We start from the raw sequence: 23,075 nt of genomic DNA on the forward strand, positions 1-23,075 counted from the left end.
CGTTCAACTAACTGCGGCCATCAACCCCGTGAAGGTGGGTTTTTTGGTCGAGCAGAAAATTAGATTTGGAAAGCATAGCGAAACCTCCCCAGCCCCGGGGATTTTCCCTACGGTGTTTGTGTATGTGTGTTCACTGTGGAAACAAAGTGTGCGTTTTTTGTATAGTGTCAATTCCTTCACACTGTCTGCACCAACGTTGTCTCGACAGTTCGAGATTCGGTTTGGTTTTTGGGGTTTTGCGAATGGTTTTATGAGCAGCAGGAAAATGGAAATAATAAAAAAAGAAAACCTAGACAAAGTTAAAACCCGAACTTTTTTATCGCTGTGTGTGTCCCACTTGGGTTTGGTGTGAACTGGACGAAATCCTTTAACAATGTATGCCCATCAAATATGCAACACGCCTGCTGGGATTAGCTGTTGTCGGTGGTTTTATTAAGGGGTTTTGTTCGAAATCGACCGCAGAAAAAACGATCGAACAGTTTTATCTTTTTTTCTCTCTCTTTCCTTCTTTTTGTTACGACTTGCACGATGATGTTGTCCAGCTGTGTAATTGTGTTAGCATTGTATAGATACACTTTGCTAGGGTGTGGGGCAATATTATTTGCTGTATGCCTCACGATAAAAAAGTACGTCTGTATATAGTTCATAACACTATTCAAAGCTATCGATAATTTGTTTACAAAAGCACATGCGTTGAGCTTTAGAGGACTTTTATAGCTTCTTAAACAGCATTTATCTATGTTCTTAATTTGTGCGCTATCTCGTCTCTGATGTATATCTATTATGAGCTCATTTCGTTTTTATTTTATTCATAGTATTTTAAACTCAAGAGGATCCATTTCGTAAGAGATTTTTTATGCTTCTCTATAATACATTATGCGATCTAATATGAGTACTTCCGAGTATCCATTTATCAATTTTTTACTTAGCACGGCAAAGTAGTTCGTACGCTCGTGAGCATTGTTCCTTTCACCTGCAACTCGTTCTAGCTGGAAACGTTCTATAGCAAACTTGGAGCGCAACATAGCTGCATTAAAAGTCCTATAGTTTATTCAGATGAAACACTATAGCAAATGCATCGTAATGGATGCGGAAGTAATTGAAATGTGCTTCCGTTATTATCCTGTTCCACTATCTTAGGCAGAACAAATGAATACCCGTGTAAGGCTCTTAGAAAATGAAGAGAAATTTCTTTATGTAAGGAAGAGAAGTTTGAATTTAATTATCGTACAGGAATACTAAAGTGATTAAAATTAAATTCTTTTTCGAGTTGGTTCTGACAGGACCCAAAAAATCAACCTATAACCAACAGGATAGCACCAGTTGAGTGTTTAATGCATCATAATATGTCAATGATGATAGGCATTTCATCTACCAGCGATGACTGCAATAAAGCACACTCGGCTGTGAAGATCAATGGATACAACGCTATTTCACTAAAATGGTACTTATTTCATCACGCTTATCTACCATCCACTGCTACCAGGCGATACTCTATAAAGTCCAACCGATACGGGCCAATCAAAGTCAACGCAAACAACACATTATCACCATTACCAAAACACTCACGGCATCAATTGAAATAACAAACACAACGGGTTTGCGGACCTTCGTTCTTGCTGGACCTTCGTTTCACCGGATGATAAACTGTCCAAACGGATGTCACCCGAACCCCTACGATCAATCTGCCATCATCTGCCCCTACCAAACCCGTTGAGCAATAAAATAATGATCGATGATTAATTTCCCCCACCCGCACACCGAACTGTCAGTATAGAAATCAATTACGCCATTCACGGCGTACGTTCCGGTGCCTCGGGCATCGGGTAGGAGCATGCTGCAAATGCTGCAGCCCCTTATCTTATCGCAAAGGTTTAGCGTTTTCGGTTACCCCGCACGCACGGAAATAAGCATAGTTAGCCCGAGTTACGGGTCGCTGTCTCTTGTTCCACCCCTTTTGCAGACAGCGAAAATCACATTAATTAGCAAGCGTGTGTACCAATCACGTTCTGCTGCACGCTGCATGTGTGCTGCACATTTATCAGCGCTACGGGGCTTTTTTTCATTTCTTTGCGTCCTATTGCACTCGTCGCATGAATTACGAGCTTTATTGTGGAACCGGTATGTTATCAGTGTCATTTTCAGCTTCAGCAAACCCTCCCGAGTGTCCCGGGAGCGACGAATGAAACGGGCGGTAGCACAGTGGTTTCGAACGTCATTTGCTGTGGTTTCGACGTTCGCGAATTATCGCTACAGTTCAAACCCACCCGCAGCCCTGACCCTGTACAGCCAAAGGCGGTTGACGTCATTCAGGTTGGTTCGATGCAAAGCACCCTTCCGCCAGCCAATGAATGATTGCAGTAATATAGCCGGATTACACTATCCCTTGCATTTGCGCACATTTCTTTTCTCCCACTGGAACCGCGTGTACGAACACGTTTTCCCATTAGAAGCGTTCCTGCCCGCCGCCCAGGAAGCTTCGTCGCCGTACAAACGACCAAGCGTCTCCATCGTCGTCCGTCCGGGCGCCTCCATCAGAAAGCAGAACGGATTCTTCGTACACCATCATTTTCATCACTCATATGCATTCACCTTCATTCACGTACACCCGAATGTGAAACCAAGTGCTTGTAGCTGTATGTGTGTGTGTTTTTTTTTGCTTTGTTTTCAATCCACACTCGCCAGAGCGTAGAGCAAAAAAGCAAACTGCTCTCCATTCTCACAGTCCCACAAGATTAAAAAGTAAAAAAACACACACACACACATACACCGAGTGAACGATTCTTACTTGTGTAACCCGCTAACCGCTGGCTCGCTCACGGTGGTTTTGGGGTTTTCTTTTTTTCCTGTCGTTTCTTTCCCCAACCAACGTGTTTGACCCCCGACCGAACGTTGCACTTACAAAACGTGCGCAAAAAAACGCACACCACACACACACCAAGGCTCATCCTGGAGGATTCACATGTCCCAGCAGACGTGCAATTTGCTGGAGAAAGCCGGCGGATACGTAATCGAGCCCCGGGGGCCTATCGAAATCAAGGGCAAAGGCAAGATGCACACGTACTGGCTGCTGGGAAAGAAGGGCTTCGACAAGGCACTGCCCCCGCCGCCACCGATCGGGTAAGTTTGTGACCTTGTAAGGTTTTGAGTGGGATAGGGAGGGCATTTTTCAATCTAAAAGTGTAAACCAACGCAAAAGCAAAAAAACGGTAATCATTACTTCAAGGTACAGCAACTGTATTTTTTTTTTTTTTGGCAATTACTAACACATCCGCACACAAGCAAACCTTTTAACTATGAGCTGGTCGCATTGGAAATGTCGGGCAAAAGCAAAACATCAGCACAAGCTGTTACCCAACGGTTCACTGCTAATCTTTGCTTATCAAACAAAGGTCAAACAGGGGACAGAAACTTCCCAGCACAGTAACCAGCGCGCCGTGCCGGAGATTAGAAGCATCAACCCACAGCCACTCTCACCGTGCCAGAGGATTCTAATACTAATACAGCACACACACTCACATACCATTTTCCGATTTCATCTCTTTTTCTCGCATTGTTCACCTTCAACTATTGGCCACCCCGTTTTGGTCGTCCATGCTTGATCGGAATCTCCTCCATCAGGGAATCGCACGGGTAAGTTTTAGGGCAAACTAATCCATCCTCTTAAGCAAACATTTAAGGAACTGCGTCCGAACTGCTGGCAAAGGGAAAAAGGGAAAATTTGGGTTTCCCCTCAACACCTCCCCGGGAACGCCTTTTCTTTTCCAAGTTTATCTTCCCCCAGTTTTGCTTTTAGCCCATTTTGCCTTTTTTTGCCTCACAACTCTCGCTCTTTCTCTCTGACTCTCTTTCTTTTCTCATCTCTTGTTTTATGACCATTCCTTCGCGCGGCTTCCTCCAGGCTCGATGTGGCAATCCTGAAGCATTCCCTCTTCCAGTCGCAGCAGAACCACGGTGCCAAAATCAATAACGCCTCCATCCAGAGCAACACCTGCTCGACGGCGAACCACTCGTCCAGCCATTCGCCCTCGGTCGCGGGCGAGTCGATCGATGTGAAGGTGGAAATAACGCCACCCGTACCGCCCAGCCTCGACCCCGGCCAGCAGCAGCAGCAGCAGCAACCGGGCCAAGACACGGCAGCCGTCCTCTCGACCTCGTTCTCCATCGAGTCGAGCTCGAGCAACAACACGTTCACGCTTAACCTTGGCGAGTTTGGGCAGCCGAAAGCGTCCCCACTGCCCAGCCCGCAGGCCCGCAAGCTGTCCGAGGTCATCGCGGACGGGTCGTTCCTGAGTGCGGGCGCGACCTTTGACCGCCTCAACCCGTCGCCATCGTCCGCGTCCGCCAGCTCGACCCGCCTGTTCAAGCGCATCGAGGAGCTGATCGACCTCAGCTCGCCGTACAACTACTACAAGTGCTTAAGCCCGAGCGAGAACAATCTGTCCCAGTGCACGGAGTCCCGGTACGGCAGCTACCAGTTGCGCTCGGACAGCTGCTCGAGCAAGCCCGGCTCGACGCGCTTCCTGCGGCGCCAGTTCAGCCTGGACAAGGACGACGTGGGCCCGTCGTCCGGGGGCCACGGGGCGGCGACGCTCAGCGCCAAGGCAACGCTCGACACGATCTCGTCCATCTCGGTCGACCGGGAGCAGCTGGCGCGGATGGGTACGCTCACCTCGATCCCGTCGATCAGCTCGACCAACTCGGCGACGCTGCCGGGCGGCGGGCAGAAGCAGCGCAGCCTCGCAATGCACCGCCAGCAGTCGGCCAGCGTTGCGCAGGATTTGGAGAAGATCGAAGAGATCCCGCTGTCACCGCAATCGTTCATCATCAATCATACCGGTGGTGGTGGTGGAGGCAGCAGCAGCACCTCCAGCCTGCAGTCGGAGGTGAACGAACGGGGGCGATCGTTCCGGAATGGGGCGAGCACGGCACCGAACGGGCACAGCGGGAAGGAGCTGCGGCTCAGCGTGGAAGCGCTCGGGCTTCGGTGAGTGCACCAGGTCAGTACGGTGTCGTTGCACCAGGTCAGAACGGGCGCCGCGGGACGGGTGAAAAAAAAACAAAACAAAACTTCGACTGAACTACAACAAACGGCAGAAAACTAAGCACTCACACACACACATTCGCTCTCTACCATGTAAGCTACGTAGGTCGAGGAGGGAGGGATGAAGCTCGCGCAAGGGGGTTGGGTGGTGGCCACGAATGTTACCCGTGAGCGCTAGATAGATATTATTTACACTGTATACGGTGCCAGGCGCTAGCACGTGTTCAAGCATGCGGCTATACGTTATCCACTACTCGACTATCACACGTCTCCACGTCTCCACTCGCTAAAACTTTCTCTGTGGACTCGCATCCCCCTGTTATTCTCACCCTTACGCTGCCTGTGGAGTGGGTTTGCACGCACGTGGCTATGTGTGTGTGTGTGTGTGTGTGCTTGTTGTTTATTTTCCCGCTGGCGCACACGGAAAACAATCAACAAAACGTTAGCAACAACAGGGACGGTTCGCCGCACCGCCGAAAACACCGGCAAACGTATCAATTTCCACGCCGCAAGACACTTTTCCAGCGGAATTATTAAACGGAAGGGAGCGAAAGAGGTGAGAGCGTTGTTTGTGAAAGTGAAGGAATGGTATGGTAGCGCCCCGGTGCCTTGCCTGAAACGGTGAAACAACACCCGAAACCTATCGAGCAAGATCGATGTCCATCAGCTTCGTTTGATGTGTGTGCAACAGTGTCGGGGCAGTGAGGGAAATAAGTTGCGTTGCGTTGCGATTTTCTCGCCAACCTTGTCGCTCTTTGTTGATGACTACGCTTGTACGTGAGTGTGCGCGCGTGTGTGTGTGGGGGGGTACTTTGTTCTTGGAATGAAACAGAATCATTTCCAAACAAACGACTTCCACGTTTCTGATGTTGGCCCGTGCCAAATAAACATGTGCACAGGCGGGTGGAATGTACGCTTTTGTTAATTAAGATAATCTAAAAGCAAAACAGAAAGAAACACTGTAAGGCTGTTTGCACATCACGCACAAGCATTGCCTAGAACGTTTGACAAGGCGTATAAAAACGTGTAGCGTGCTTTATCTTTCTTTTCGTCAATATTGCAACTTTATTTTAATGTGAGGTAAATCATTGACTACAAACTTTTTGCATATCTTTTGGCCTTTAGAACTGAACACTCGCAACTAATGGGCATGTGGTCATGATAACGATCAAATGCTGACTAGTTCGTCAACTTTCTGTAATACTTTTCAAAGCTTCCAGTGTTCTCGTACAAACATAACCACACCAGCTCCCGAACGCCCAATCGTAGCTACATTCCTGTCCGAAACGTCTCCTCATTTCCTCATCGGAAGAATTTCTTAAATATTTTAGCACTTTTGATTGCATAGTTTTCAATTCATTTGGTGGAAATCATTTGGTTCCTCGTTCGGGTACGACGAAAAACCTAAGTCAAAATTTTATGGTAAATACATACACGTGTGTTTCTAGGCAAGGAAAACAAAATGTTCAGAGGCGTACCATAACTTCGATTTGATTTACCCCCCGCCTTGAAGGTAATCGAGCACATCGTCTTCAAGTTTTCCCTGAATTGTCACCCGCAAGACACCGGTCAGGAGGCTTTCCCACCCCAACTGCACACGGCGAAGAAAGATTAACGCCTTAATACGGAGCCTTCAGCACGCTCGGAGCTTTCAACTGTACCTTATCACCACGGGAACGACGTCCCAAGTTGCGTCTGCCATCAAAAGCGACCAGCTAGCCGTTTTTCCCCGTTATTTTCCCACGGTTTGCTACAGTCCACTGCATCGCAAAAGGAAACGGCCACGCACACTCGCACACTCGCAAAGAGGTTAATCCTTACGATCCGCTAATGCCCAAGCATTCGAATTCCTTTGCCCCTTTGTCCGGCACCCACATGGGTCCACCGGGGTTTGCGAACGCAGCATCATCATTTATTAATTCAACGCTCACGCTTCGGCTGACTTTTGCACTTCCCGTTTGCACACGCAACCACCCGCCCGGTCGGCGGACGATCTCGCTGGAACGGTCGCGGCAAACGAGAGCCCCCGAGTACGTAATCCGCTTTCGACCAACCCGAAACCGAGGGTGGCTACTTTCGCTGCAAAACGCTTCCTGCTGTTGAGCGGTACCACTTCTCAAAGGGCGAGCCGTCCTCCGGTGCTGGTGATGGTAGTGGTAATTTAATTTAAACACTACTTACTTATTCACAACAGTCAACAAAACCGTTTCGCCTCTTGAACCGTGGTGGAATGCTGTTGCTGCTACTACTACGAGCACTGGATTGCTTGTTTGTGTCGCGTTAGAATTTTCTTCACACGGAGACACACACACACACACACAGAGCTAGAAGGTCAAGCCCGTTTGGTACCGCACGCTGGGGCACGGGTGTGGAATTAATTAGTTGAAACTATTTTCACGACCACTTTCACACGCGGCATGGCATGGCACGTGGCACGATCTTGCGAGCGAATCTCGGGCCAATTCGTTCTACTGATGGAGTTACGGATACTGTATTTTTTTTATCTCGTCTTTATTTTACTGTTTCCAACGACCCGGCGATCTTTGCGAGCAATTTACAGGCCATAAATCGTCCAGCAGGGCCCATTTGTGTGAAGCGTCCCGTGGGAAAATCCGCAGCAGCAAGCGTATTGCAAAGGCAATAAATGGAATCAGATTCGACAATTAGTAGACTCTCTGCGCCGTTTTTTCTCTTTCTCTCTATCTCTCTCTCTCTCTTTCTTTATCTCGATTCGTTCTCTCTTTCTTTCCTTTTAATCGTACACCGTGTTTACACACAGGTCGTTCGATCATGGAGAACGATTCGTTCGCAAAATAGGCACATTTGCCGCCTGTTGGCTATAAACCGTAGCACCATTTCGGATAGAAAAGTATCGCAACAGCTGGTAGGAAGCAGATTGTGCTGTTCCGCTGCTATCCCTTCGCTGAATTGAACAAATCCAAACATTCTTTTCTCATAAAAAAAGAAAGGTCAATTTTTTTTGCTTCCTTTCCAGGCGCGTTCGTTTAGATAGCTCAATAACTATTTAAACTCACTATTACATTGAAGAACTCATGTTAATATCCACCCCGTCTGATATACCTTTTCTCAGAGTACTTTGCATTATTGTTATGCTTTTCCCTTCTTTGGGTGTGTTGGAAATGGCGAAAAGTATGATACAATTGCATAACTTTAGGCGCTACTAACACGGGATGTTCTTGTTCCACATAGCTTTTTTTATTTCATTTCTCCTACGATCCTGCAACTTTTACCATTCGATTATCAGGATGTAATCCTCTCTGTTGCTACTTGTGTTATGTTTTGTTTTCAACAAACAATGGCTTCAGTGGGTCCACGCCCACGAAGCTCTAAAGAAAAGTGATAGCAAAAACCGTAAAAAAGACACGCTAAGCGAGTGCCACATTAGAAATATTGATACGATGTTTATTGTTATATCATCCACGTGTTTCATCTGCGTATATCACGGGAAATACAGAAATCAAGAAATCAAATTTTATTTAATACAAACCTCTACCATGTTAGTATTTCTATCAATCTGTTACTAGGACAATTGTGTAGCTGAATTAGTTTTACCAGTCTATTTACCGGCTAAAAAGCGTCTGCAAATCTATCATTCCCCGGGTACTCACGTGCCCATGCCGTTAGTGTAAATAAAATGTAATTAATGCATGTAGTAGCTGTGACTGTCTCTATGTGGCCGAAAATGTACGTGTACCTAGTGAACCAGGAATGCTCTATTGTGCATGGTAAAGTGAAAAATTGTTACGCAAAAAAGCAGACGCCGAAAAGCGTGCGATACGTCACGTTTGTTTCCTGTTCCGTTTATCAAGAGAGGCTAATGCATTATTACAACAAAAAGTAGACAAAATTACACACTCACCGAGACCGAACGGAAGACAGAAAACTGTTAAAATGTTATTGCATATTACAATAGTCTATACACCTAAGCCCAACACTGTGTGTCAAATCGTGTGTCAAAGGAACGAAAATACTGACGCTTCCGCGAGTGCTCCCGACGTAACGTTAAGCAAATGTAAATCCATTGCCGCTTCCCTCTCTCAGCCAGCCAGCAGTAGTATTTATACGTGTGTGAGCTCAACTAGTTTGCCACTTTGAGCGCGTTATACTTTCTATCATTTCGGTGTTGCCTCCCAGGTAGGTTTCCAGTAGTGCGGATTCAGACAAGACAAAGCCATAAAATAAACAGCAACAAAATCACACGCTTACCTGTTCTCGAAAGCCGTCTAGACGATGGCATAGTACGTGTAAGTGTTTTTAGCTACAAGACAGCCAGGTACACACACGCAAGCAGAGGGCTTTTTTATTGTTTTCCTAGAACCAACCTTCCATCCATTTGCATCCATCCTCAAGCCCGGAAGGCACGATGGATTGGGAGTAGATGCGACGAGCCTTAGCTCCTATCCTAGCTGTTGACTATTGTTTCAGTAAATACAACAGTGTAATATGCCACAAAAAGCAAACCAACACACACAATGCCGCAATCCCGCCCGCTTGGCACACACACAAACACACAGGGCACAGGGTGAAGAAGGTGGGAAGCGGTATTAAGTTAAGAAGTTAAGTTTGACGCCAGATTGCTCGATTGTGTTTCCACTTTGTGTGTTAACGCCCTGCGTGGTGGGAGTTGCTCCTTTTCCGTTCCGACTATCCTCTTCCGTTCTCTTTACATAAAACCATGCCTACCATGCCAAGTCAAACACGGAATAGAAACATAATTAAAAACGCATCTGTGTGTCTGTTTACGTGTGTGTGTGTGTGTGTATGTGTGTTTGTTTGTATGTGTGAGGGTGCAGGAGCAATCCGGTAGTAGTGTGTATCGCGATCGCACTCTCAGCTGAAACTATTCCACTACCGTAGTGTACAGTCACGTCTCGTAGAGAGTACGATTTATATCATCTTGTGCTGTGTAGAATCGAGAACTGAGCTGGGATGCAGTTTGAAAGTACACTATTAGTCTATGCGGGCGCGTGTTTGTATGAGAAAGAAAGTAAGAGAGGGAAAGAGAAATAGAGAGTAAAAGAGAGAGAGAGAGAGAAAGAAAGAAAGATAGAATTTACAGATACTATACATACAAAGAGATTAGCGGAGGAAAAAAGCGTATAAAACCTATTCAATCATGTTTATATGGATGTTAGAGATTATTTTATATTTTTTCACGCTCGAGAATATTACTGAATGGAAATAAAGACAGAAAAACAAAAAAATCGGCTTTACTATGAAAGAGATGTGGAAAGAGTGTTTGTGTGTATGTTTCTTCTTTGGTAAGACTGTCCATGATGGTAGGAGCAAACCATATCTAAATTGCAGTATAAAGCGTACAATTTTTTGTTGTTGATTATTGGTTTTTTTACTTACACCTATACGCTGCGATTATTCCCCGCTTTGCTATCTGTCTAGATTGAAATAGACGGAATCAGATGTCTTCTTAGAAAGTGCGATCGTACGGTTGGAAATGGAAGTAAAACATTTTCTTTATTTATTATAAATTAAATTTTGATTGCTTTCCTATATTTTGCATTCCGCATTCTTTCCTTTTTGCGCATCATATTTCGTATGCTGTGCTTTTGTGTAGGTGCGCGTAGTTAAAGTATAATAATAAACTAACTGGTGCTAGCATCAAATAATAACAAATATAAGAGAAAAAAACTCCCTGGAGTTTTCGTTATAATTTTATATTCAATAATGGGGGCCTTCACGATTCTAGTTAGTTTTTTGTATGGAGTTTGACAGTTGGAGGCTGAAATCATGTAAACAATCCATACATAACCACACAAAAAACTAGCCTGCGATTTTCAGTCTAGAAAATTTTAGCCTAAAAGCTAGAATTAGATTCGAGTACCTGCTCGAAAACACGGGTTTGTTTACATTTATCCCAAGGTGCATTAAAGAAATCAGGTGATCGAATTTGGAATCAAAGTGTATGTAGTCCAGGTGGTCTCATAGCATTTTTTATAACCAATTTTGAATATCACTTTTTGACAGAACGAGTGAAAACTTTTGCTCCAACGAGCCTTCTGGAGGCTTGACGAATACTCAAAACACTCTTACAATCTTCATTCCGAAGCAGAAGCGATAAAAATCAGCCTTCTAAATTCATACACATTGGGATAAGCCCACCTGTATGTTATACTCAATTAGATAGCTGCTCGAAAACTGCTATACAATGCAAATAGCTGACAGGCTGAAATTTCAGCCTACGAACTTAAAACGGAAAGGGCCCCAATATCACCTTATTCAACTGAAATAACTAAATCTATTGTGAAAACACGACATTAATCCCATGGTATACATTATAAGAACAAAACATGAATATTTTGAGAAACACAATACAATAAACAACCAAACATGCAGTTTATATTTGAAACGTGAATGCTCTGTATGAAACCAAATTGTATTAAAAGCTAAAGTACATTTATAATTCCATTTACCAACTTTTTGTTCACATTTTTTTTCAACCCAAAAACACACAAACTTTACACTCATCTTCGTAAAAGCTTTTCGGACTTCCTTTCAGTGTCATCGCCATGGCCAGTTTATAGTATGATTATGAAAAAATAACCTTTCTGCACGAGCCGGTACCCTCGAAGGTGCTCGGGGTCAACAGCTAACATGATTGCATTACAAAACTGTTACTTGCACACCCCTTTTCTACGTGGCCGGCAGCATTCCGTTGACCTTATTTGAGGCGACAGTCGTGCCGTACCATCCCTACCCAAAACTTTCACAGACACACTTACCGTAGCGTAGCACACTGTGCACAGTGCACTGTGTATTTCGTGCACATAATTAGATTCTTCCCACTCACCGCTCCAGGTACTGCGATGCGATGCGTAATGCGTTGCCACTTGGAAGGGTTGCCTTCCGGAGGGCCCCGTTTGCCACTTACAGCTTCGTGAGAATAGTTTCCAGGGCCAGCCCATCGTCACTAATTACCTCCCGCAGCATCGCACGGACGGCAAATTCGTTAAACCGGAGCGCAACTGTCCGCAGGCCGAGCAACAGCTTCCCCAGCCGGGCCGGCGCCGGAAGCGCTGCGGTAGGCTCTGTACAGGTCGTCCCGACAGACGTACACCGGACGTCCCGGAACGGTATACCGAGCGCAATGGGAAGCTGTTTCGCCGGTGCAAGCTCGTTGGGCGGTTGTTGTTGCTGCTGCTGCCAGCAATAGTGACCAAGGGCAACAAGAGCCCGCTCGGCAAACTGTTCCAGCTGGGTGGCTTCCCGGGCACTCAAAGCAAACTCTGTTACGCCCGGTTGCATTCCAGAGTGTGTGTGTTGTGCAGCATGGAAAAACGACGGGGAATGGGAAGGAATCGTTAGCAGGAGAGTTCGATCGATTGCGGGCCGAGTTCCTTCGCCGCAAAACAAACCTTTCCGACACAGTATCAGCGTCTCGAGCAGCGATAGTTCGATAAGATCCACCCGCAAAGCCTTGATGTCCTCCATCACCGACCGGAGATGGCCGTCACAGCAGCTGAAGGGAAGGATATACGGTCACTGTGTGTGTGCCTGTGCGTGTGTGTGAAATGCATTAAAAGAGCAAATCTTACCGTTCGACCAGTGACGAGATATCGATGGACCAGTTGGCTACCCGAAGCAGAAAGCATTCATACCACACGTGCCGCAGGATCTCGTTCTGTTGCGCCCGGCCAAAGATGGCAAAGTGCTCGTTATGACGCACTTGCCGGATGCACGCCATCAGCACCTGGGACAGAATCTGCACCGACAGCCCGTCTGCGCTCCCCGAGTGGCCGAGCGGGAAGGAAGGAAGGAGCGTAAGTAAGAACAAACAGACGAAGCAGACGCTCGCCGTCCACCGTGGAGCGACGGGTGTTTGATTAGCGCTATTTGCAAACGGTGCAGAATAGCAAGATTCACCCGGCACTCGTCCAAGTGGAACGTTGTGGGGGCACTGCTCCCTTTGCAGCACACCGTACCACTCACGGCAAGTGAGCTGGTTCTGCTGCATTGATTACATTACTTGGAATTCGTTTATCCTGCACAATGCCGAGTGTGAGAGCGATTGATTGAGGCGAACATGATGATTGCCCACCCAACGCCCAGCCCACGAGTGCAGCCGTAACCGTTGCGCAAACGGTGCAATCTCCCGCAAACATATCACTCACCAAAGTGCCTGCACGATGCAAAGCCAACCGATTGATTAGTGGAAGCCAGCAGGGGGTGGCCGTTTGGTGGGTGGGAATTTTTCAAGCTAATTATTCGCTTACTTGTTGGATCGATCAAGCACAATTGAGTGCTTCTCTGCATTCTTACAGAAGCATAAGCACATTCCGATCTGGGGTAGTGCACGCTAGGTAAAATGTAAAACACGTGTTGAACAGAACGCGTCACGTGGTTTTCAAGAATTCCAAATCATCGGTTTACATACCAAGAACCTGTTGGCACATTTTGTGCAAGTGATATGTAGTTGAACAATGTTACAGGGAATCCCACGATTTATTGGTCAGTTCCCATGATTTTTTGGTCGTATCTCATAGGTTTTTTGTTTGTTCCCATAATTTATTGGTATTTACCGATTGGATATCAATACAATTGGACCAAAAAATTCTGGGAAATGACCAAAAAATCGTGGGAACGCACCAAAAAAATATGGGAACCCACCACAAATTGATGGGAACCAAACAATACATCGTGGGAAACTCTGTATGTATTTCACCTCTTACAAGAGATTACGAAAAACTATCTTAAAAAATAACATCTTCTTAATTTAATACCCCGAAACTATACTTTAAAAACTGTTCGTTTTAATTTGGTTATGACTGTAGTTTAAATATGTATTAAATAACTGCAGAAGCGTGCTGTTCGGATCAGAACACCAATCTAGGTGCTAAGTAGGTGTTCGTTCCCGATTGTAGCACATCACTACTATTGTCCCGATTGTAGCACATCACTACTTTCGCGGATCGCTACAAATTGTTCGACGGGTCATCGATCGTTTCGTCATCACGCACACCATTAAAAAAAATGCAGTATAAATAAAGCGGCAAAAGCCAAATTCTCACTCTTGTCATTTCAAATCCTCGGCAAGCAACACGCTTCGCTCATCTCACCAGCAACTCCTTGGCACACACAAGTGGCACAGAACTCCAAGCAAACCACCCAGCTTGGTACCACGAAAAAGCACACCATCGGCTCTTTTCAGAGCCACCGATTCTTTATTAAGAACATCTTCAAAAAAAAAAAAAAAAAAAAAATACAAAACACAACGTAGGGTTCCGTACCAAACATTTTGGTGCCGACAAACCAGGATTAGATATCCTAAAAAATTGTGTGCGTTCTGTGGCCACCGTGTGTGTTGCAAGTGTAAAGTTGTACACCGGTTTGTTTCATTCGCGGTCGTTTAAGTTTATTCGCGGCACGTAGCGTTTCACAAACGGCACATAGTGTGTATGTGTGCGTTCGCGAATAATTGTGTACCATCCAGGGTACAAAACGCGTACCACAAAGTGTGTGTTCTGTGCGCGTCATTCTCAAACTCATTCGCGGCGCGTAGCGCTTCTCAAAGCGACACATAGTGTGTATGTGTGCGCTCGCGAATACTCGTGTACCACCCACGGTACAAAACGCGTACCACAAAGTGTGTGTTCTGTGCGCGTCATTCTCAAACTCATTCGCGGCGCGTAGCGCTTCTCAAAGCGACACATAGTGTGTATGTGTGCGCTCGCGAATACTCGTGTACCACCCACGGTACAAAACGCGTACCACAAAGTGTGTGTTCTGTGCGCGTCATTCTCAAACTCATTCGCGGCGCGTAGCGCTTCTCAAAGCGACACATAGTGTGTATGTGTGCGCTCGCGAATAATTGTGTACCACTCAGTGTTCAAAACGCGTACCACAAAGCGTGTGTTCTGTGCGCGTCATTCTCAAACTCATTCGCGGTACGTAGCGCTTCACAAGCGACACACAGTGTGTGTGTGTGCTCGCGAATAATCGTGTACCACTCAGTGTACAAAAGGCGCTTCACAATTCGTGTGATCCATGCGCATTATCCTTGGTGCGCTATCTCGCGGCGCATATTCTTCGCAAGACAATCAATAATTGTCTGTGCATTTCGCAAAATTTTGTGTACCTCCTCCGAGTACAAAGGGTGCCTCACAACCTGGGTGTTCAAGGCACATTGTTTAGTGCATGCCATTTGCATCGCATACAATTCTACGAAACTTCGCATCAAAGCCTGTGTTTTCAACAATTCTTACTAACCGTGCAGTGCGCGTTGTACTAACAAAGTAAAGTGATTTTTTTTTCTCTCAAGCAACCGTGTTTGCTCAGTGAACATTAAAAATGACAAAAGCAGACAAGCTTAAGTCACGGCAAGCCAAACGGCAAAGCCTCATTGTGTCTATGCAGCGGCTTGCGCAGTTTGCAAAAGACTATACTCCTCAACAACAACAGCAAATACCCGACCGACTTGATCGGTTGTCGAAAATTTGGGAATGTTTCCAAATGGTGCAGGAAGACTGCGAGGAATGGGACGATTCCGAGAATGCTACCAGCGAAAACGAAGCGTTATTGTCACAAGCAGAGGAGCTTTACTTCGAAACAAAGGCCGCGTTAACAAGGTACATTCCGGAAACAGCAGATCAGGTAAAAGAAGAGGTTACCCGCCCAGCAAACGTAAGTGTTAAACTACCTATCATTTCATTACCTGAATTTTGTGGTGAGCTCACAGAGTGGCTATCCTTTTATGACACCTTTGTTTCACTTGTTCATAATTCTGAAGAAATTTCCAACATCCAAAAATTTCATTACTTGCGTGCGTCCCTCAAAGGGGAAGCTGCCGGAATAATACAACCAATTCCTATTACAGCAGAAAACTATCAGGTGGCTTGGAAAGCTCTTTTGAATCGATATTCCAATAAAGTACATCTTCGTAAAATGCACACACGTGCATTGTTCGAGCTTCCAAAGCTAACCAATAGTCACGCCCCAGACTTGCGACAATTGGCTAACCAATTTCAGCTACACATCGATATTTTAAAACAATTAGAGGAGAGCATTCCTGACAACAGCACAATTTTTGTGGAACTTCTTGCTACCAAATTGGATAAAGCAACATTACAAGCATGGGAAGAACACAATTCCCAAGACATCCAGCCAACTCATCCAAATATGACAAACTTCTTGTTGAAAAGAGCTCAAACAATTGAAGCATTAGCGTTGCAGACAGGCAACCGCCCAACCACATCTCATTCGAAAATGGGTATACCTAACCATAAATTTTCCAAGAAAATGAGCACTAACACAATTAGTGTGAAACAGGACAACACACACACTTGTCCTGCATGCAAAAAAGATGGTCACACGTTGCATCAGTGTCAATCCTTTATCGCTATGCCATGTAAGGCGCGTCAAGAGTTTGTATCACGAAACAAACTTTGTATCAATTGCTTGAGAAGTGGACATTTCTTTCAACAATGCCCTTCTAAGTACTCTTGCCGAATTTGTAAAAGGAAGCATCATTCTATTTTACACTATGAAACGCAAACAAATAATAACCCTGAATCAGAAAGCACCACATCTGAATCAAATATCATGGCAACTTTGCATACAATTAGTTCTGAGCACAGTCCCCAAAACGTGCTTCTCGCAACTGTACTACTACAAGTGGTCGACAAATATGGCCAAAAACATTTTGCACGAGCCTTATTGGACAATGGTTCACAGCCAAACGCAATTAGTGAAAGATTGTGTCAGCAGTTACATTTAACTCGAAAAAATGTTAATGTTTCCATTGTCGGAGTTGATGGTACAAAAACAAGCGCAAGGTATCAAATACAAGCGGAAGTACAATCGCGAATAAATAATTTCGCAACAACAATGAACTTTCTAGTTTTGAAAAAGGTTGCTAGTGACACACCAATTACACCAGTACCAGCTCATTTTTGGAATGTACCTGCTTCATATCAACTTGCTGATCCTCACTTCAGCACACCAGGGCGCATTGACATGATCATTGGGGCAGGACATTTTTATTCATTGCTAGGTCCAGGAAGACAAAAATTACCAAACAACAACCAACTTGTTGAAACTGTGTTTGGATGGATTATGACCGGCAACATTCCATCCAAAAATCAAAACGAAGTTACATGTCACGTAGTAACCATGCATCCCACCATTGAAGAACAAATAGAACGATTTTGGAAGATAGACGAACTTCACAATTCAAGTTATAGTCTCAACGAAAGAGAATGCGAAAACCATTTCAAAGATACAGTCTCCCGCGACCACAATGGTCGATATATAGTTGAAATGCCAAAACATCCTGATATCAATCAAATGCTTGGTGATTCTAAAAACACAGCTATGCGCAGATTTCAACTACTTGAAAAACGATTAGAAAGCGATACGCATCTCAAGGCTCAATATCACAAGTTTATACATGAATATATAACGTTGGGGCACATGACTCTAGTCCCAAGAGAACGGGAAGATTGTTCAGGAGCATTTTATCTTCCCCACCATCCTGTGCTGAAGGATTCTAGCTCTACCACCAAGGTCAGAGTTGTGTTTGACGGCTCTGCCAAAACCAGTACCGGTAAATCACTGAACGATGCCTTACTAGTTGGGCCGGTGGTACAGGAAGAATTATTGACATTAATTATCAGATTTCGAAAATATGAAATAGCACTCATAGCTGACATCGAAAAGATGTATCGGCAGGTTACTATAAATCCAACTGATCGACACCTACAGAGAATTTTGTGGAGATTTGACAACTCTCAGCCCATTCGAACTTATGAGTTAGGAACCGTAACCTACGGCCTAGCTCCTTCAGCCTTCTTAGCAACGCGCACTCTAATACAACTTGCCAATGATGAAGGTGATACGTATCTCAAAGCTCGTTCCGTGATTAAAGAAAACGTATACGTAGATGATTTGCTAGCAGGAGCAAATAACATCCCAGAAACAATTGAACTACGCAATCAGCTGAATGCTTTGCTACAGAAGGGTGGCTTTCTCCTTCGCAAATGGTGTTCCAACGCTCCAGCAGTATTAGCTGACCTACCACCTGAACTTGTTGCCACCCATTCTTCCGTCAATTTTGATCCAGATGAAAGTATCAAAACCTTGGGCATATGCTGGGAGCCTATGTCAGACAAATTTCGTATCAACATAAACATTAATATAATCAAGAGCCCTTATACCAAACGAAAGGTTCTATCAACCATAGCACAACTATATGATCCACTTGGATTGATTACCCCTATAACTATACGAGCTAAAATACTAATGCAACAATTGTGGCTATTGAACTTGGATTGGGATTCAACAATTTCCCCATCATTACAAAATTCATGGGCAGAATTTCTCGAGCAAATCCCTACACTTACTAACTTTCGAATTGACCGTTTTGCTTTTCAACCACACTATGAACAAATTGAAATCCATTGTTTTTCCGACGCTTCTGAAAGTGCTTACGGTGCGTGTGTGTATGTACGCACAGAAGACAAACACGGTTCCGCACGCGTAAATTTACTAACATCAAAATCGCGAGTTGCTCCATTGAAACCTTTAACCATTCCACGATTGGAATTATCTGCTGCATTACTTGGAGCTAGACTATTCAAAAAGGTACAACATGCATTAGATATTCCACTTGACACATGCTATTTCTGGTCGGACTCTACTGTTACTCTTGGTTGGCTAAAAGCTACTCCTAGAACATGGAAAACTTTCGTAGCTAATCGAGTAGCTGAAATACAAGAACTAACTCATGGCTTCCAATGGCAACATGTTTCTGGCAAGGAAAACCCAGCTGATATGATATCTAGAGGAGTGGCGGTGAATGAATTCCTCAGTAGTGATCTATGGCGGCATGGTCCCTCCTGGCTTCGTGAACCCAAAGACTCTTGGCCCTTGCAAACCCCGGATAACAACATCACCGTAGAGGACGAACGAAAGGTATCTGTCCTAACAACTCAAGTGACTGAAATAAATCCAATATTTCAACGTTTTTCTACACTACAACCATTACTTCGTATTATTGGTTTCTGTTTGCGATTCATCAACAACACTCGCAAATCAAATAAAAGAATATCGCTAAATGTTCTACTGGTAAAGGAGATACAACATGCTAAACGAGCCCTATGCAAAATGGTACAAGCTACTGAATTTTCTGTTGAACTACAAGCCTTAAAAAGAAATGAAGGGTTAGCTAAGGTTTCTTCTATTCGACTTCTTAATCCATTTATTGGCAACGATGGATTAATACGCGTTGGTGGCCGGTTGCGCCATTCTGATCTGAGCCACGATGCTAAGCATCCCATCCTCATGCCAGCTTTCCATCCTTTCACTCGCCTTCTAATCATGGATCATCATCTGAAAACAATGCACGGCGGAGTGAGCATGACATTATCATCTATTCGTGAAGAAATATGGCCATTGAACGGCATGAGAGCCGTTAGAAGTGTAACTCGAACTTGTTTTAATTGTGTAAGAGCTAATCCCACCCCAATAATCCAACCTATTGGTCAATTACCAATATCACGTGTAACAATAAATGAAGTTTTCTCCTGCGTTGGTGTGGATTATTGTGGTCCACTTTATTTGCGTCCATCTCATCGCAAGGCTGCATCTCCAAAGGCATATGTATGCGTATTTGTTTGTATGAGCACCAAGGCTGTACATTTAGAACTCGCGGGTGACTTGAGTACCACCACTTTTTTGATGGCCTTGGATCGATTCGTATCACGACGAGGAAAACCGAAAAACATATACTCAGATAATGGTACCAATTTTATTGGTGCAAAGAATGCATTACATGAAATTTATCAATTCCTTCATAAAGATAATAATAAAATAACTAATCACTTGTCTAACGAAAACATTCAGTGGCATCTAATACCACCACGCGCTCCTAATTTCGGTGGACTTTGGGAAGCCGCAGTTAAGGTAGCAAAAACTCATCTAGTTCGGCAGCTTGGCACAGCTCAACTTTCATACGAATCCATGTGTACTCTATTAACAAAAATTGAAGGATGTATGAATTCAAGACCACTATTACCACTTTCACAAGATCCAAATGATTTATCACCTTTAACACCAGCACACTTTTTATTACTCAGAGATCCCCAGGCATTGCCTGAATCCGATTTACAGCATATACCAACTAACCGACTATCCCACTATCAATTGATACAGAAGTTATCTCAAAACTTTTGGCTTAGATGGACCAAGGAGTATTTAACATCATTGCATAATCAACGTAACATCAGCCGTAAACAACATAAACTTTCCATAGGCGACTTGGTAATCATGAAAGACGATCAACTACCTCCATTGAAGTGGCCTTTGGCACGCATTGTATCATTGCATTTAGGACCTGATGCTGTGGCACGAGTAGCTACTCTTCGGACCGCTTCTGGAATCATGAAAAGACCAGTCTCCAAGATATGTGCCTTAGAGTGCCACAACGAGGACTAAGTTTTGGGAATTATTCCCAAAAGGTGGCCGGTATGTTCGTTCCCGATTGTAGCACATCACTACTATTGTCCCGATTGTAGCACATCACTACTTTCGCGGATCGCTACAAATTGTTCGACGGGTCATCGATCGTTTCGTCATCACGCACACCATTAAAAAAAATGCAGTATAAATAAAGCGGCAAAAGCCAAATTCTCACTCTTGTCATTTCAAATCCTCGGCAAGCAACACGCTTCGCTCATCTCACCAGCAACTCCTTGGCACACACAAGTGGCACAGAACTCCAAGCAAACCACCCAGCTTGGTACCACGAAAAAGCACACCATCGGCTCTTTTCAGAGCCACCGATTCTTTATTAAGAACATCTTCAAAAAAAAAAAAAAAAAAAAATACAAAACACAACGTAGGGTTCCGTACCAAACAGTAGGATTATAAAAGGGGAGCTGTTCTGTACAATTCCCTTCCCTCTAATTCGTTACTGTTGAAATTATTTTGTTTGCCACCCAGGTTGACTCCAACATCGTGCTTAAAAACAAGTGCGGAAATACATTAGCGGAAATGAAGCGAAACATGGTTGTAAAGTTGTTGTAAGTAAAAATGAAAATCCATTTTTTATGTATGTCAAGATAGGTAGAATTCAATTTCAGAACCACATCCAAGAATTAGCGAAAATATCCATCCTAGATAGACTCACTAAGCCTAAGCTATTGATAGGCTGTTGGGTAAAAAAAGAAGCAGCACCAGTTGTTGGTAACGCTAATCTACACCAACACTGAGAGTTCACGTACATATTAAAACAGTATAAGATGTTGCTAGGCAACGATGTCGTGAGAAACGATAATAAACTTTTCAAAAAATAAAACCAGGGTGGTGTTTATTAACGGCTGAGTAAACGAGAAACATTTATCTAGCAGACAATAGAAATGAAATCTTTGGCTATCTTTTTCGTTTCACTCAATAACATTTAATTATTCTAGTTTGCTGTGCTGGTGGCCAATCATTGCATGTGTATACCTCACCCTCGCCCCTGTCTTACCTCCATTTCCTCCTCCTGGTGACACTTTCTTCCCCCGGCTTCCACCGCTCAGTGCCACCCTCCTAGGCTGCACTTTTTGGGGCGGCACCATTTTCCGTCCCTTTCTCGGGCCCCGTTCTTGCTGCACGGCCGCCGCATTCATGCCCACCAGGAAACATTTCTGCAGCCGACAGAACGGACACCAGTTGCGCCGTGCCTTGTCCACCGAGCATCCACCCTGGCCGGCTGGGAAAGCGAGAGAGCGGGATAGCCAATTTAAACGGGGCTTTGCCTTCAAACACTCACTCACGATGGGCTCACCAACGGACCGTGCCGATGCACTTACAGATGCACGAGTACACGGCACGTTTGCGGATGCTTCGCTTGAAAAAGCAGGAGCATCCGTCGCAGCAAACCGTACCGTAGTGCTTGCCGGAGCTACGATCACTGCAGACGCGACAGACAAGCGCTGGTGAAGCGGACATTGCTATCCTCCTTTTTGCTGACCGCCTGCCAAAACGCAACTATCGGGTTGCCGTGGCCGTTGGACACGTTTTTATACTTCCGGTACGGTGGTCTTCACGACGCAATTATTGATTCGGCCTATTTGCTTTCCCATCGATACACACAATGCCCCTCTGTTAGTCTAACAAACGAGCGCTCTCCTTCGCCAAAGGTGTTGCTTGTCAGACACTGGTCGCAAGAACGGTTCTTATCGGCGGGAAGTGCGGTACTTACGCGTGTCAAATCGGAGCAGTTATTTTGTTCATGTTTACATGAAGGACGAGGAGGTCCTTATGATGGTGTCCGGCAACAACGATAACGGTGGTCGATGCACGATATGCAAGTCATACTTTGCCAGCGGGCAAAGGGTGAAAAGCACGATGAAGACAGCAGCACCTCCACGCATTGGGCATCTGACCAACGTGTGAGACTGTTGGGACATACCTGTCCACTTGAGACGTTTGGGGGAGAGAGTATATAAGTCTACAAACAATAATAATTCAAACATCGAGCAAACGCCTCGTGGTAGGTATTTAATTGTGTTTACGCTTTAAGGCAAGTCAAATCTTAACTAGTAAATGTGAATCGTACCTTCAATATTACCATACAACTCGGAGGACTACATTCACCGTACGGTAGCGAAAAAGAAACGCTAACAGGTAAGCCACCCTTGAGAACCGTCCCCCTAACAAGACGTCACCTTTCTGCCCGATTTCAATCAAACGCAATCGCAGCCCGACGTTGGGACGTTGACAATCGACACAATCAATTGACGTTCTGTTTGGTCTTTGATCGGAAACGTAACGATGGTGATGGTGCGAAAAAAAACACCCCTCCCAAGAGCAGGACATTTCTACCACCTTCTCGATCGATCAACCGGCCTTTCTTGCTTCATTTCGCAATCAAATCGAACCCACGGTGACAGCAGCGTCGATCCTGGGTGGGTGGATTACTTCCGCTATGCTTTGCTCTCGTTGCACACACATTCATCTTCGAACAATCACACCGACACGTACTTTTACTGGAGGAGAAAAGGCGGGGTGGAAA

The 23,075-nt window shown here is 44.9% G+C and overlaps 2 protein-coding genes across 3 annotated transcripts in view; one reads left to right on the top strand and one right to left on the bottom strand.

Moving 5' to 3' along the window:
- The window catches only part of LOC120893862, a 68,476-nt gene extending 58,211 nt beyond the window's left edge, over positions 1-10,265 (top strand). Inside the window, exons 14-16 of one of the 2 annotated variants that reach the window (XM_040296005.1) lie at positions 2,943-3,120; positions 3,622-3,633; positions 3,902-10,265. In XM_040296005.1, coding sequence (XP_040151939.1) covers positions 2,943-3,120; positions 3,622-3,633; positions 3,902-4,991 — 1,280 coding nt within the window. In that variant the 3' untranslated portion in view covers positions 4,992-10,265. The remainder of the gene's footprint in view (positions 1-2,942; positions 3,121-3,621; positions 3,634-3,901) is intronic. The other variant, XM_040296004.1, reaches the window with a different exon arrangement.
- Positions 10,266-11,485: 1,220 nt separating this feature from the next.
- LOC120897097 (nuclear receptor subfamily 2 group F member 5) lies at positions 11,486-22,009 on the bottom strand. Its single transcript, XM_040301711.1, has 5 exons — positions 21,871-22,009; positions 21,632-21,770; positions 12,616-12,804; positions 12,436-12,539; positions 11,486-12,306 (listed from the first exon to the last, which is right to left on the bottom strand). Exons 1-5 carry the CDS (start codon positions 22,007-22,009, stop codon positions 11,948-11,950), a joined length of 930 nt encoding a protein of 309 aa, XP_040157645.1. The 3' UTR covers positions 11,486-11,947.
- Between the last annotated feature and the right edge of the window lie 1,066 nt (positions 22,010-23,075).

Source organism: Anopheles arabiensis, chromosome 2 (assembly GCF_016920715.1).
Source record: "Anopheles arabiensis isolate DONGOLA chromosome 2, AaraD3, whole genome shotgun sequence".
NCBI lineage: Eukaryota > Metazoa > Arthropoda > Insecta > Diptera > Culicidae > Anopheles > Anopheles arabiensis.